At 40.6% G+C, this 14,276-nt stretch overlaps 1 protein-coding gene across 2 annotated transcripts in view; it reads right to left on the bottom strand.

The window, feature by feature from the left end:
* Positions 1-4,068: 4,068 nt before the first annotated feature.
* MREG (melanoregulin) overlaps positions 4,069-14,276 on the bottom strand; it is a 46,304-nt gene continuing 36,096 nt past the window's right edge. For both annotated transcript variants that reach the window (XM_012724947.1, XM_012724951.1), the window contains 3 exons: positions 7,523-7,613; positions 6,171-6,334; positions 4,069-5,641 (listed from right to left, as the gene is read on the bottom strand). In XM_012724947.1, the coding sequence (XP_012580401.1) occupies positions 5,507-5,641; positions 6,171-6,334; positions 7,523-7,613 (390 nt within the window). In that variant the 3' untranslated portion in view covers positions 4,069-5,506. The remainder of the gene's footprint in view (positions 5,642-6,170; positions 6,335-7,522; positions 7,614-14,276) is intronic.

Raw genomic sequence — 14,276 nt, 5'->3', positions numbered from 1 at the left:
TTTGTTTTGCAGACACAGGAATGGTTGTGATTGGGTTCCCTGGGGAAGAAATTCTGAAATAGAGACTGGCATGCAAGAAGTTAATTAGCAAATTCCTATGGAGGAGAGAGCAGAGGAAAGATTGGGGAAACTTTTGAGTTGTAGTTTCAATCTAGGCTGCATGCAATCCATTGGGGAGCTTGCAGCTGGAATAGTCCTTCACGCTCCTATACCAAGTAACTAGTCAGCCATTGTAGGATGTCCTCAGTAGGGGGATCACCCTTGCGCAAAGCAGTTCTCCTCAGCTGGTTCCAATTCCCAAAAAGATTTCAGCCGAGCCCTGCAAAGCCAACACTACCAGCTGCTGAGGCAATGAGCATTTCAGTCCTACAGGGGGCAGACCTGAGCAGTGCACCACAACACTAGCTGTTCCTCACAGCGCTGCCATACCTGATTTTCAGAAACAAAATAGAACATGTTCCTGCGGGAGCATGGGGAGCGTTGATGCATATCTTTTCCCAAGGGAAATTACGCAAATGAGTCTGGGGGGACAGCCTGGAGCCTCGCTGCTGCAGCTGGTCTAACAGCCACTCTAGTCCTGACCATCGCTGTTTTCTAGATTCCTCTGAGATACGATCACAGCCAAAGGGAGACTAACGGAGCGCCACGGCTAAGCGTGATATGGTGTCCTGGATGAGACACTAGAGCAGGACAAGACATCAGGTAAAAACTATGATATCCCAACTATGGGCCTTAGTTAATAATAACATATCAGTGCTGGTTTGTGAGAGGTGAAATGTGCCACCTGAAAAGAAATTTATACAAATCTGTGCCTTTTGTGCAACTTCGCTACAAATCTAAAACTAGTAGTATTAAAATATTTTTAAATAATAAGAAAAAGTGAGATTACTCTTAAATTTGACCGTATTGTTTAATGAGTCGCACAAAAACTCAGATCGTCATGAGCAGTTTCTTCAATGTTGTATCGTTCTCCTTACAAACAACATGATCATCTTGGTTTCTTCTCTTGATCTCTTCTTACCACTGGGTCTGAGGAGTCCTCTGGTCCAATGGCCACCTTGTCTGTGGCCTGGTCCTGCTGTGGAGCCCCTTCCTGCCCTAGCCCTCCCTCACAGCTGGCCATGCCATCAGGTGCAGGGATGCAGCAGGTGAGAACATGAACAGGCCCCCAAGCATTCTGCTGGCTTTTTACAGGTGGGAGTCTAAGATGAAAAAAGTCGTCCTTTTTTTGCACGGGCTGCTCCAACCATGCCCTAGACTACTGGATACCAAAAAATATTTCCCAAAGACACAGGTGCCCCAGACTTCATAGGATTCATCTCCCATCCTCTACAGTTTTTGCCAAGGCCACCATTATACCTGCCACTTGATAGTCATCCCATGGCATGCCATTGACACAGGTAACCGATGTGATATTCTGCCCAGTGTCCATGCAGTCCAGCTTCCTTTGGACTATAGCAGAAAGTTTAGAGGGTTTAGATGGATGGTTTAGATGGCTCTGGAGTAAGCCCACTAATATATACTGTCTCCATCCCAAGTAACAGCAAGCACTTTCTGATAGGTATAGAAACAACAACATATAGCCAGGCACATGGTCACACACCAGGTCACTGAGTCGCTGTTAACTCATTCTCTCAAAGAGCCCTCATCTAACTCAGCAACTGAAGTTAAGGCTACCATTTGTTTCCCATAATCCACTCTCATTGTCCAGAATTCATCTCATTTCCATAGAGGCCATGTGGTGAATTAAATGGAATTTTCATCAGGATCAACATTCCTGCAGCCTGTAGATCTTTAAAGGTACCACTTCTCCCTGCCTCCTCTCTGGGATGCAGTGCTGATTTTGGTTTACTATCTTGGCCCGGGAGGTGGAGCGGCTTCTGAGGCTTCCATTGAACTTTCCTACTAAAACAGTTTTTAACTCTCAGCCCAAGGAACAATAGTGATTCTGTCAAGTCGCAAGTATGTTCAGTGTAATCATTTACTCTGGAAGTAGGGAGTTGAGCACTGAGTTACAAGGCAAATAATTGAGTGAAGTCAGATAATAAAACTCCTTTATTGTCTGAATCTGTCTAGCCCATTCCAAAGAGGCATGCTGTGATAACACTGTTGTCCCTGAGTGTAAATGTCAAATTAGACCTGTGTTCTCCCTGAGTACTTATACTCAGGGAATACTCTCTGAGTATTTCCCCAGTACAGTTTTCTAGGTGACCACTGGTCCTTCTGAAGAACAAGGGGAATGACTGACCTATATACTTGAGGTTCTCTTGCAAATTCTTCTTGGGGCTCCTACCTTTCCTTCTATCAGTAGTCTGGTCTGGCAAAATTTCCAAGATGTGGAAACTCGGAGAAAAATCCTAACTTTGTATTAGGATGTCTGTGTCCTATCTCTTTCCTGTTCATCCATCCTTGAGATCTTTTGATGGTCTAACTGGAGCAATAGTCCTTTTGATCAGCCATCAATCTGGCATGTTCTTGTTGGGCACCTGCTTCCCTGAAGGGAGATGGAGTTTTTTGAGAATACCTATTTACTCTGCACATGGGGTTCCAGGATATTAGAAGCTCTTCAGACAGCAAACAGAACTTCTTCCCAGAATTGATGCCTGTTCTCTGGCAATGCAATGGATTGTGCTCATGTTCCAGCAACCAGACACGCTTGTTTGCAGCAGTCACTTATTAATCTGTATAAGCAATAACACAATCACACGCTATTTTCTCCTTCCTTTGTTCTTTTTTTTAAAGGTTTATTTATTCATACAAGAACTGGGGTGTAAGCCAGAGGGGGGGGATGGTGACAGGATTCACTGCAGAGAGTGGGGAGCAGAACAGGCAGATCTACTGAAGTTCACTGCTGTGGGGAGCAGCAGGGAGAGAGAGAGGTCTGCTGTACCACGTGGGTCACCTCCAGGGCAGGGATCGAACTCGTGCTCTAGTAGCTGGCAGGAGCTTGACAGCACTGTCCTTAATCCCTGTGCCACCGGGGATGGTGCTCCTTTGTCTTTATCTTTAATAAAAGCTTAGGCTGAGAGAGTGAAAGGCAGAGCTGTTCTCTATGGCTCTCTCCCCAGCCTCCCCCTGTTGCAATCATTTAAGCTCCGAGTCTTTGATAATAGCAAAACACTTCATCGGCTTTCCTGACTACAGCGTATCCAGAGCTTTCTGTGGGTACCCCTCAGGCCTGGACACTCATAATTGCGTCCACTTTGCGTCTGCTAGTGACTTCAGTACTGCTACTGAGCTTCTATTCTTCCACCCCCATTGCATTGACAAGCCCTCTTTGAAAACAGCACGTGGCCCACAGGGCTACCACTGAGCTTCTCAGTGATGTTAGTGTCCCTCACCAACAAGTCCTTCATCACTTTGGGCAGTGTGTTCTCTGTGTCTTCCAAGGTGCCTCAGTTAAGAAAACTAAACACTTCATCATTCACTGCAATAATGCCCAGGAAATAGGAGCACATGTGTCTGATGTAATTACAGGGAACATGCTCCCTCTGGTACACATAAAAATAAAAATTAATGCAAAAACTGCCCTCCATCTACAACCTGAAGTTACCCTGCATACACAGATCCCTTGAGAGGTACTAGAGCAGGCAACAGGGAGACATTTAGAAAGCAGGAAAGCCCTCCAACCTCAGGCACATCCTGGTAGTCATCTAGTAACTTCTGAAGTGGCCACTTAAGTCATCCTTCATGCCCTGCAGTGGCCACTGGACATGGGCACAGATTTTCCCCTTGGCTGGCTTTATAAAGAGAGGTCCTTCAACCCATCTGTCTCTGCTTCTTTACATTTCGTTGCATATCACAGACATGCAACTAAAAAGGAAATTCAGAAAACTTTTAATTCCTCAGAAGGAGAATTTCTTGTAGAATTTTATAATCCTAGAGACAATATTATCTTCACTCATTCATTGCATAAAAATAAAGACTGTGGTTTTAATTTTTTCTCCATGGATGCAAACAACCTAGTCTATTTGGACATTAAAAAGGGCAGGAAGACAGAACACACATTCTGAGGACAGAGATGAACACAATACAATTTTCAAAGATGTATTTTATTGTTTATTTTATTTTTTGTGTATTTATTTTGCAAGAACCTACAGAAAAGTGAGAGGAAATATCTGCAGGCTAATTTCAAACAACACGAGAGAGGGCTGAAGCATTAAATATAAAAAATAAAACTTTAGCTGACTTATTAAACTAGGGAGGATTTTTTCTAAAACAGGTCAGTTAAACTAGTCTGTAATGCATTAATAAATGGAGGCCACCTACCTCCTGTAACAAATGTTTTGATCATTGTGTACACTACAAAAAAGAGCTGTTCAAGATACGGAAATGTTCAAGTCCCCCAGATGGACTAAATACAAGTTACTTTTTGACCTGATATAGAAGAGCAACATCTATAAAAATAAAAATATTGCCATAGTTCTCAGCAATCCACTAATAAATCCTATCAATTCTTAAAGTCTTTTCAATAAAATAAACCATGATTTCATGTCAAGCTCCTTGCTTATATAGCAAGTCACTTTTGAGGCTGGACTTTTTAATCTGCAGATGGAGACGAGCTGGATTGGCATCATTGCTCCAGGTTGAAAATCACCTTCAGAATGAAAACATGTTGGACAATGACCTTCTGCAATTCAACTTGCAGAACTGCAAGTATGCCCTTGGGGTCCCTGGTGAGGGCAAGAGGCAGTCAGTGAGCTGGAAACAGTTTCAAGAGATGAAAAGGAACTGGAGGTCAAATGTTTCAGCGTATGGATGCTCTCCTGGTTAAAATATCAAAGGTTTGTGGGCTGGAAATGGACACTGTGCAAAAATGAGATAACAAGATCTCAAATATGTCAAGAACTTAAGATGTTTGTACCACAATGGCAGACAGAACTTGTGTCCACAGAGCTATAGACAGTTCTGCTTGGGGTCATTCTATGTGGAACTTACTTCTGAGCAGCCTTCTTAGACATTTCTATTACCTGGTCCATGGTATTTCTGAATAATTATAACTGTCACTCAAAATGATGCCTCTGACACCCTCTAAGATTCTTCCAAATCAAAGAAAGGTGACATAATGCCTCGCATTATTTTTGTGTTAGCTTATATATAAATTATTTATAAATGGGTCATCCATATTTGGGCCTAGTGATATAGCTCCAGTAATGTTACTGTTTTATTTAAGAGAATATCCCATTCTTCCAATAGGACTAGCAATTAAAGCTTACTGAACAACCAACCCAAGCGGGGTAATGGTTTCTTGGAATCTAAGTACTCGTAAAGCAGTATCTCACTGACCACCTCCCTGATGAAAGGTCACCAGTGTGTTTCATTGCAAACTGAACACTTCTCTGAGTAAGGTCGTCATGAAGACCAGCTATCTAAACCCTCAGATTTCTATAGGATTCAATAACTTAGCCAGTCCTCAGTTTGTTCACTCTCTTCTACATGCGTTCATCCAGCCTTGGTGGGCTCTTGAATCCCAAAGCAGATTCCAGTTCTGCCTCACAGCTTTTTGTTAGGGACTTGGAAGTGGAAGGTAGTGTAGTTCTTTCTGGCCATCTGCTAGGCATGGTATTCCAGGCTTTCTGGGGTATGTCTGACTGGCAATTTTAAAGAATTCTTCTGCAGCATCAAGAGCAATGAGACGGTCCTGCCAAAAATAAAAAGAAAAATTTTGTCAAGATGGGCATCAGCCCTGTTGAAAGATAATCAACCTAGCAACAGTAGAATCTACCCTAAAGATATATATGAGTAGAACATTGATTAAATCTTCGCAACAAATTTTGAGACAATCCTTAATCCTTAATTTACATTATCTAAGAAAGTCTACAAGTTGAGCATTCTTATGTAGTGTGTTTCCATCTTAGGTTATGTAAACAGTATTTCTTACATCTCTTTGGCTACAAATAGTTCAGAATGCTCACTACGCCGAAGTAATGGCTGAAAAAATACGGATTCCTCAGCCATGAGCCAGTCTTAATAGCTTTGAATGCAATTCAGAAATCTGAATGTTTAAAGTCACATGATTTTGGATGCTACTGACCACTGAAAACCAACTTCATCATCTGTGACCTCCTACTCTGGACAAAGTGATAGCGTTGGAATGATGTGTATATGGGATAATAGAAAAGCCAAAAGCTAACCGAAAATCAGGACAGATGAAGCATGCATCCACTTACCACCACAAAGAGATATCTCTCCGAGAGCTCCCAGCTTGTTGGGAAAATACTGGTCTCTTCAGCCAGTTTCAACAGTATCTCTCGAGCTTTCTTGGTGTTTTGAGAATCACTGATGGTGCTGAGTTTCGTCACTGACAACAAAGAGTCTGCTTCCTTTTGAAAACCTAAGTTAAAAAAATGAACCCTCAGGTAAAGCAGTCACAGGGAAATGGTCAGCAGTCCGACCCCAGTGGTGACCCCTTTGTGGGGTTCTCACAAAAATGCCAAGAAACAGCACCTCTCCCTGTGCTGACTACGAAACTGTGATCTGCAGGGTGTTTAATTTCATTTCCTTTGCTGTTCCTTCTTACTTTGTTGTCTTACTGTTTCACTCAGTTACTTGCAGCTGCTCACCCCCTGACAGCTCCCTACCCTTTTCTTGAATTGAAACCCTTCTCCCAAACCCTACTCTTTACCTCCTCCTTCACCCCCAGAATTCTGACCTTCCTTCCAAACCTGCAATGTGGGGGAAAAAAAAGTGGTGACCTCCAGACACCTCCTGCTCCAACCTCAGGTTCCTTCCCCCAGGGCAAAATCACATACCCAACAGTATAAAAGATTCCAGCTTTAAACCTGCCTGAAACAACTTACATTGTGAAAAGGACACTATAAAATCACAATCTTAGGAGAGTCGTGAGGGAGAGGCCCCATTTCATCCATTGCAATAGAGGCTAGCAACTTGGAACCTCACTTTTAGAAAGGTACAATACAAAGGTGTCATGTTCTCTTTCAAAGCAGGGGAATCAAATTCAAATTGATTCACATGCTTTTCAAACATTAGAACGAGATTATCTTAGATTGTGAGAGCCATGTTGATTATATCACAACCATGGCAGATGTAAGAAAACCACTATCTATTATCTGTTATCTATAATGTATTTTTCCAATTTTGAAATTTTTAACCTTCAGTCCTTCTAAAAGTCTACACTGGATCTTCCTGTCTCATTTACAGGCGATATTTCTCCCTGCCTGTCTCAAGTATTACTACTATTTATTGGTCAATCACTCCGGTCTAATTCAATCAATGAGTAATGCCAAAATATTCAGGGTGATGACCATATTATTCCAGAGCCCCACGCTACTCAATCATGATGACAGATGAGTAACACATGATAAAATGTATCCTCAAGACAAATGTGTCCTCTGTTAGCTGGTGATAACAGAAATATCAGATGGTTGTGCTTGATGGTGCAAGAAGGGCAGGATTGAGGGAATGACTAGTATACAGTGGAGCTAATTAGTCCATCTCTGCACTTCTGCTAGATAAAACATAGTGCAGAAACAAAGGAACAATCACATGCTTTCAGACTCACCTAAATCTTCCAGAATACGTTTCCATCTATTTCTCACTTCCCTTCGAATCTGTCGCAGGGCATAGATATCATAGTTGAGTTTTTGCCACTCCTGTAGAAAAATGAGATCAAGTTTTACTTTTACCTATGTACCTATTATCTCTATCTGATCCCCAAATTTAAGCTGTTTAACCATGTGGTTCCTTGGAATTAAGAGGACCCCATTAGCTACATTTCAGGAGGATCTGCTATGCAGGACCTCCGTATCCTAGATAAATGACCCTAATTAAATTCATATTATCTATTGTCTTAATTTCAGGGATCTCACCTGTAAGGCTGGGACAACAGTCTTGACTATTCTACTTAAGACTGCATATTATTATTATGCCAGGACATATCCACACTAACAAAATCCATAGATTGTTAAAGCCATATGACAGATGAGGCCCAAAGAAGCTAATCCAATCTCATCTGGCTAATAGGTGTCAGAATTGGTATTTGGATCCAGGTCAGACTCCAGTTCATGAGACAAATGACATACAAAGAGTGTCATGTCTTCTTTTGTCACCAGGCTAAAGTAGACCTGGGAATGTCAAGATTCTTGATTCCCAGCCAATGTTCTTTTCACCATATCTCAGCATCACTCTCATTCATTTATATTCCATGACAGGATGAATCTTTTAAGCATCCAGCAGAACTATTAAAAGGTTATCATTATGAAAATTTCAATCACATGGTTAGTAAGCCACCATGTTGGTCCCAAAACAAAATTTGGATCTTTCAAAAATGTTATTTTTATTGAGTTAAGCATTTCTTTTAAAAGTCAGGGAAATTTGTTTTTGAGGAAACTTAACTTTATAGAACAGTCATTTTATAGAGCAAACCTTTTCCTCTTCAGCAAAACCATTAATCACATAACAGCCCTAAAACATAGCTTAAAAGGATATCATTCTGAACACTCAATTTAGAACTCAAGTTATACATTTTGACTTTTTCAGCTGAAAATGTTTCAGTAGGGATACCATTATTTCCCTACCAAGTTCCTTTCAAACTTTGCCTTGCTCATTGCTCACCAATTTTCATGGTTAAGAGGAATCAAGTTAGCTGCTATTCATAAACATTTATAAACACCACTTTAAAGAAAAGCTAGCAAAATGTGTCTTATTATGAATGAATATTGGCATCAAAAGGTCATGGGCCTAAGGATATTTCATCAAAAGGTCATGGACTTCAGTTGTTTTCTAGAAGTCGGGACATGCTACAATTCATGATTCTTTCTTGGTCCTCTTTTTGTGACCCAAGGCATGCATGCACCTTCAGGTGTAGTGACTGAGGACATTGTGGGTGACCCTCAAAGAGAGCAGCGATAACTGAGCAGCTGAAAATAGACAATGTGGACATCATCTTCGCATCCTATTAAGGTACAGCTATCTAATCCCTCTTGGAATATATAATTTATGGGGAAGTGATCTCAAGTATTGTCATTTTCACTGGATGGACCTTCCTGGAACTAAAATGACAGCTCAGTATAAAGCATCTGGGGAAATAGCAGTGTTAGAGCCAAGCAGTTCGGGCCCGTGTCCCAGCCCCATTACTTACTAACACCTGACTTTGGGTAAATCTGTAACCTCACTGCATCTCAATGACCTCATCAGCAATTTGGGGGCTAATAATACAGCCTGCTTCACGAGTTTATTGTGAGGAGCACATGCATGGAATGCAAGCTAGCACATGCATGGAATGCAAGCTCTGCAAATCGAGTGCGAGTGCACATATCAGTGCAAATACAATTACTAAACAATCCTCCCAGGCTCAGGATGGCCTCGACAGTGAGGATGGGGGGAGTGGTACATTACATGATGTCGGATTCCACCCGTGAGGCCCTCCAGAGGGAAGGTTTCTCCACTGAGCATTAGGAACAGTTTTATTTTTCCTGAAAATTATTTCATCCTTCTGGAAATTGTGAATTTTATATTTGATTGCTTTCCACTTAGCAAAAATGCAGAGTCCTTTCACTAAATAATTATAGGATTCAGCAAGCATTTTGGAACTACCAAAATTTTTTTTTAAGATGTATTTATTTATGATGCAGAACTGGGTTATAGGCCAGAGGTGCAGGGGCAGTGAGAGGATTCACCAGAGACAGAGCGGGGAGCAGAACAGGCCAACCGACAAGTACACTGCTGAGGGGAGCAGCGAGTGGGTCAGGAGAGGTCTGCCCACCATGTGGGTCACCTCCGGGGCAGGAATCGAACTCATGCTGGAGTGACTTTAGCTTTTTAGTACTGTGCTTTAACCCGCTGCACCACCAGGGAGGGCCTGTTCTTACTTTTTGTGTCTTATTCATATTTTTCTTTCTCCTCTTCTTGTTTATGCTATCTCACTTATGTAAGATTTCCTAAGTCCTTCATGATACAAAGAAGACTATAAATAAATAAAGTATTACCCAGAAAAGCACTGTTTATTCTCTGTGAATCTAACCCTTTTACTGGATTAAATGAAAAATGATGAGATTCTTAGTCACACTTGAGCCATACAATCAATGAAAGTAAGTTGCTCCCCACAGTCACAAGAACTTTAAATTGTGCAATAAGCTACAAGGTGGCTTCATTAACTTATGATTAAAGGCCTCTACTAATTGTTCTTATAGTTCCTTAGGGTGATGCTCAGATTGTTATCTCAACTAAGTATACCCAAATCATTGTGTTTTTAGAGAAACTGTTCATTATTGGGTCATCAGACTTCAGACATATTTAACATTTTTCTTCTTGTTGTCCATCTATCAGGCATTTCTCTCTTCCCACCTACCAACGCTGACTGTTAACCATTTCATTCAGTTTCACTGTTTTGATGGATAAGCTTTAACATGAAATTTTTAAATCTGCTGCAGTTGGACCCATGCATGACACCTGATTTGCACATAACAGGAGTTTGTTAAGATCAATGCCATGAGAGTATGCATTTTATATAGACATTTTCATACTGTCTCTCTTTAAAAAAAAATAGTAATGAGTAATCACTGTGGAAGTATCTAAATTTTTTTTTTGCATAATCTAAAAGTTCTAAAATCAGTAGAAGGTTAGGTGTAATTTAAACCAAAAATTGATTTTTGATAAAATAAAGGTAAGAGGGCAATTTGAATTCCTCTCTAATGTCTCACCTCAAGGAACACAATCTTATAGCAGCAAATAAGAAATGGTAATATACAAATCTTACCCACAAATAAAGAGACTAGATCACTTCTTCCCTGCTATTAGAGGAAAAAATGCTTAGTAATGCCCATCTATAGCCATCAATAGCTAGTTCAGCTTTCTGTCCCATGGCTGCGACCTTTAGTCCTGACTGAAGGCCCTGGGAGCAAATTCTCATGCACAAGATTAAGACATCTTATTCTTATCTAGATATGGTATAAAGGTATAGCACAGGAACTGTTCCCATCACTTTTACTACTTGAGAAGTATCAGCCTAAGGAAGAGGTCAACACCCAGAAGACAAAGGTGGAACAATCAGAGAGATAGAGCCTAAGAACATCCTGAAACAGATATTAATCTCATCTGCTGTCAGCCTGCTTCTCTGTTATCTAAGTCAACTCCATTTAGGTTTAGCCAACTGGAATTCTTTTCCAAGTACTTACATTTGAGTCATATTACAAAGCGCACTCACTGAGTGCTTAAGCAAAAAGAAAAATATAAACAATAAACACAGCACAAAATATAATTGTCATATTTTCCTACGTCTAGCCCCTAAACAAAATTTTCAGTATATGTAGCTATTTAGTTGGAGATAGCTAAGTTTACAGCAATATAATGCTAATAGTTCTGCCTAGGCCCCAAATATTTGGCCCTAAGAGTTTCTTAGGTAATGACATAGATATAATAGAAACCCTTTTCTGTATCTAGGGAAAATTTATGATGCATCTCCTGAATTCTGTCCATCAGAGCAGAATTTTTCATATTCACAAGACTGTTGTTATGCCAGGAGGAAGGTAATGATTATAGCTAATTGACTGATTTCTTCCAATGACCCACTGGTAAGGTGTCCAAGTATTCACTTAACCACTCAACTGTCTTGAACCCTTAGGGGTGGATCTAAAGGTCATTTCAAAGTTAACTTTTGATTTATAATAACTGTAAGGCAAAATTTAACCACTATCTGAAACCCAAGCAGTAGGATGAATTTTTGTCTTTCCTGAATGGTGGAAAAGCCTCTTCACAGGAAGATGTTCATACCCAGGCTGAAATCTGTTTTATCTTCTTGATTCTATACCCCAGGGTCATATGATGATACGTTCTCAAACTGAACTTTAAGAAATGGTCCTTATGATATTTGATCTACGTGAAAACCCAGCCAACAAGGTTTCCCCAAATTTTTCATGAAGTTATAGAACTTTCCCCATGGCCTCAACACTCAAGCAAGAATTCAGATGTTATGTGCATCTAATTGCAAAGCCCACTGCCCTTTAAGCAATAAACAAAGAACAGAAAAGAATGACAGCTTATTTTTGTATCCTCAACCAAGCATCTCCTCTCTTATGTATGTACTGTTTGCTTGTGTAAAGCAGGTAAATAGCCTATGATCCACAGTTCAAAAAGTACTAACCACCCTTTCTCCCAGCTACCAGTGTCCTCTCCACAGGTAAGGAATATCCCCAGTTTCTCTTGTCCACTTCATTTTTTCCCAAAATGGTAGTATATTCTATCCTGGACTTTTCACTTAACATATTTTAAGCAATCATTCTACAGCAGAATATTAGCTTGCAGATGATTCTTGAGCTTGATGTTTTGAACAAACTCTAACAGAAACAAAGTTGGAATAAACAATTGTTTTATAGAAAACACACCCTCAAAAGTGATAATATTTTCCTAATGTGCCTTAAAACTAGGGGGAAAAATGCCTGAAGGCTTTTTGCTTCTGAGTCATTCTTCCTAATCTCACCATCAAAAGGCATTAAGGACCACATGTGTCATGCACTAAATTCATCCCTGTAGGAATTTCCACTTCAGCTCAGCAGCAACATCAAAAAAAGGCACGATGCAATTGTATCTATAACAGCAGTGCTTTACAAAACTTAAACATCTAAATCAGGGAACTACAAAGGCATTAGAAGCTAATACTTTCACTGGAAAGAGATAGGTTCTTGGTGAAATGAATTATTTGAACATGGTAGCTGTTATCTCTTTCCTTTCAATTTTCACCAATTCACATCATCTTGTGCTACTTTCTATTTAAAATGAAGAACAATCCTCTAAAGGATAGAGAAATCATATTGACTGCTTCTGCAGTTTTCTTTCATTTTGCAGAGTGGGAAATATCAGGTTATTACAAGAACCACATGGAAATACATGGGAGGGTCTCTGGATTTTAACAAGCTTCTAACAAATTCATTCATGTTTGCTTTTCACTGAGAAACATGAGAGAGATAAGGCAGAGGGAGCTTTGCAGCAACCAAAGAGTACTCAAAATTGTTGATGTCTGTCTGGGGAAACGTTTTTCATAATGCCTCATGGACTCAGTTTCAGGGCCTAGTCATCATTTTTCTCAGCAACTTCATGAAGTCAAAGGTCACAGTGGCAGGAAAGATCACTAGCAGCTGGCATGACACACTAAAGATTTCATATGACCAATAAGACCTGATACAGGCTCTCAGATGAGAATTTGCAGATTTGTTTCCTTTGACAAATTTATGATGAAGTTGGTTTTCCCAGACTTCTTAATTGTCTGTGGGTTTACTATTTTCTCTACTTTCCTTGCAGTTTCTCTTCTTTTGACAGGTTTAGGGTCAAGGTGAAATAAAATCCTCAGGTCGCAAATACCAACACAAAGTACCAGAGGCACTACTGAGGCAGCTGTGCTGGCCATACAGCAATTCTTGTGAAGGACTTGCCTAGGGTTTGATTAAACTGGAAGCTCTATATCTACCCAAAATGTGGCATTCTGTCTGTATTTAATGGGGCACCAAAAAAAAAAAAAAGCAGGACCCTCCCTGGTGGTGCAGTGGGTTAAAGCACAGCACTAAGAAGCTAAAGCCACTTCAGCATGAGTTCGATCCCCACCTTGGAGATGACGCACATGGTGCAGCAGACCTCCCCTGGCCCGCCGGCAGTGTGCCTCATTGATCTGCCTGTTCCACTCCCCACTCTGTCTCTGGTGAATCCTCTCACCTCCCCTGAGCCTCTGACCTGTACCCCAGTTCTGTATGCATAAATAAATAATAAAAATCTTTAAACACACACACATAGCTCACGGACCCTTCCCTAAAGAAATGAAAATGTAGCTCAAAAGTGAGTGCCTTCCTTTGTTGCATTAACACACACATTGCTCAGAGGGAAATGGGAGCGAATGCTGCCTGCACAGAGCTGGGGGAGACACTAAGAGCAACTCTGTCCAGCAGTGGTGCCCTCAGGAGGTCAATGGAGATGACAAAGTGCTGGGAAACCAAAGGAGGGTGACAGCTCTGTCTCTGGGTGACAGAGGACTTCGGAAGTGCAAGACAATGTCCAGCAAGTTAAACAATGGCTATAAGGAAAAACTCTTTTAAATACGCACAGCTTGGAAATGCAAAACTAACAGTGGAAATCATAAGACAGCTTGGAAATGCAAAACCAGCAGTGGAAATCATAAGAAAGAACAATGTAACTTCTTATTCTGAACACTTTGCAAGAGTCACTGGGACTCTGAAGTACAATTTCTATACTTTCTATACAAATATATCATTTAGGATTTCTAGAAATATAATTTCTATAGATTGTTTCACCATAATGGACTTTCCTAGGAA

The sequence above is a fragment of the Condylura cristata genome, unplaced genomic scaffold (genome assembly GCF_000260355.1).
Source record: "Condylura cristata isolate star-nosed mole 26May11 unplaced genomic scaffold, ConCri1.0 scaffold00002, whole genome shotgun sequence".
In the NCBI taxonomy this organism is placed as follows: Eukaryota; Metazoa; Chordata; class Mammalia; order Eulipotyphla; family Talpidae; genus Condylura; species Condylura cristata.
Note: the sequence above shows the minus strand (reverse complement) of the source record. Positions and strands in the feature narration are given on the sequence as shown.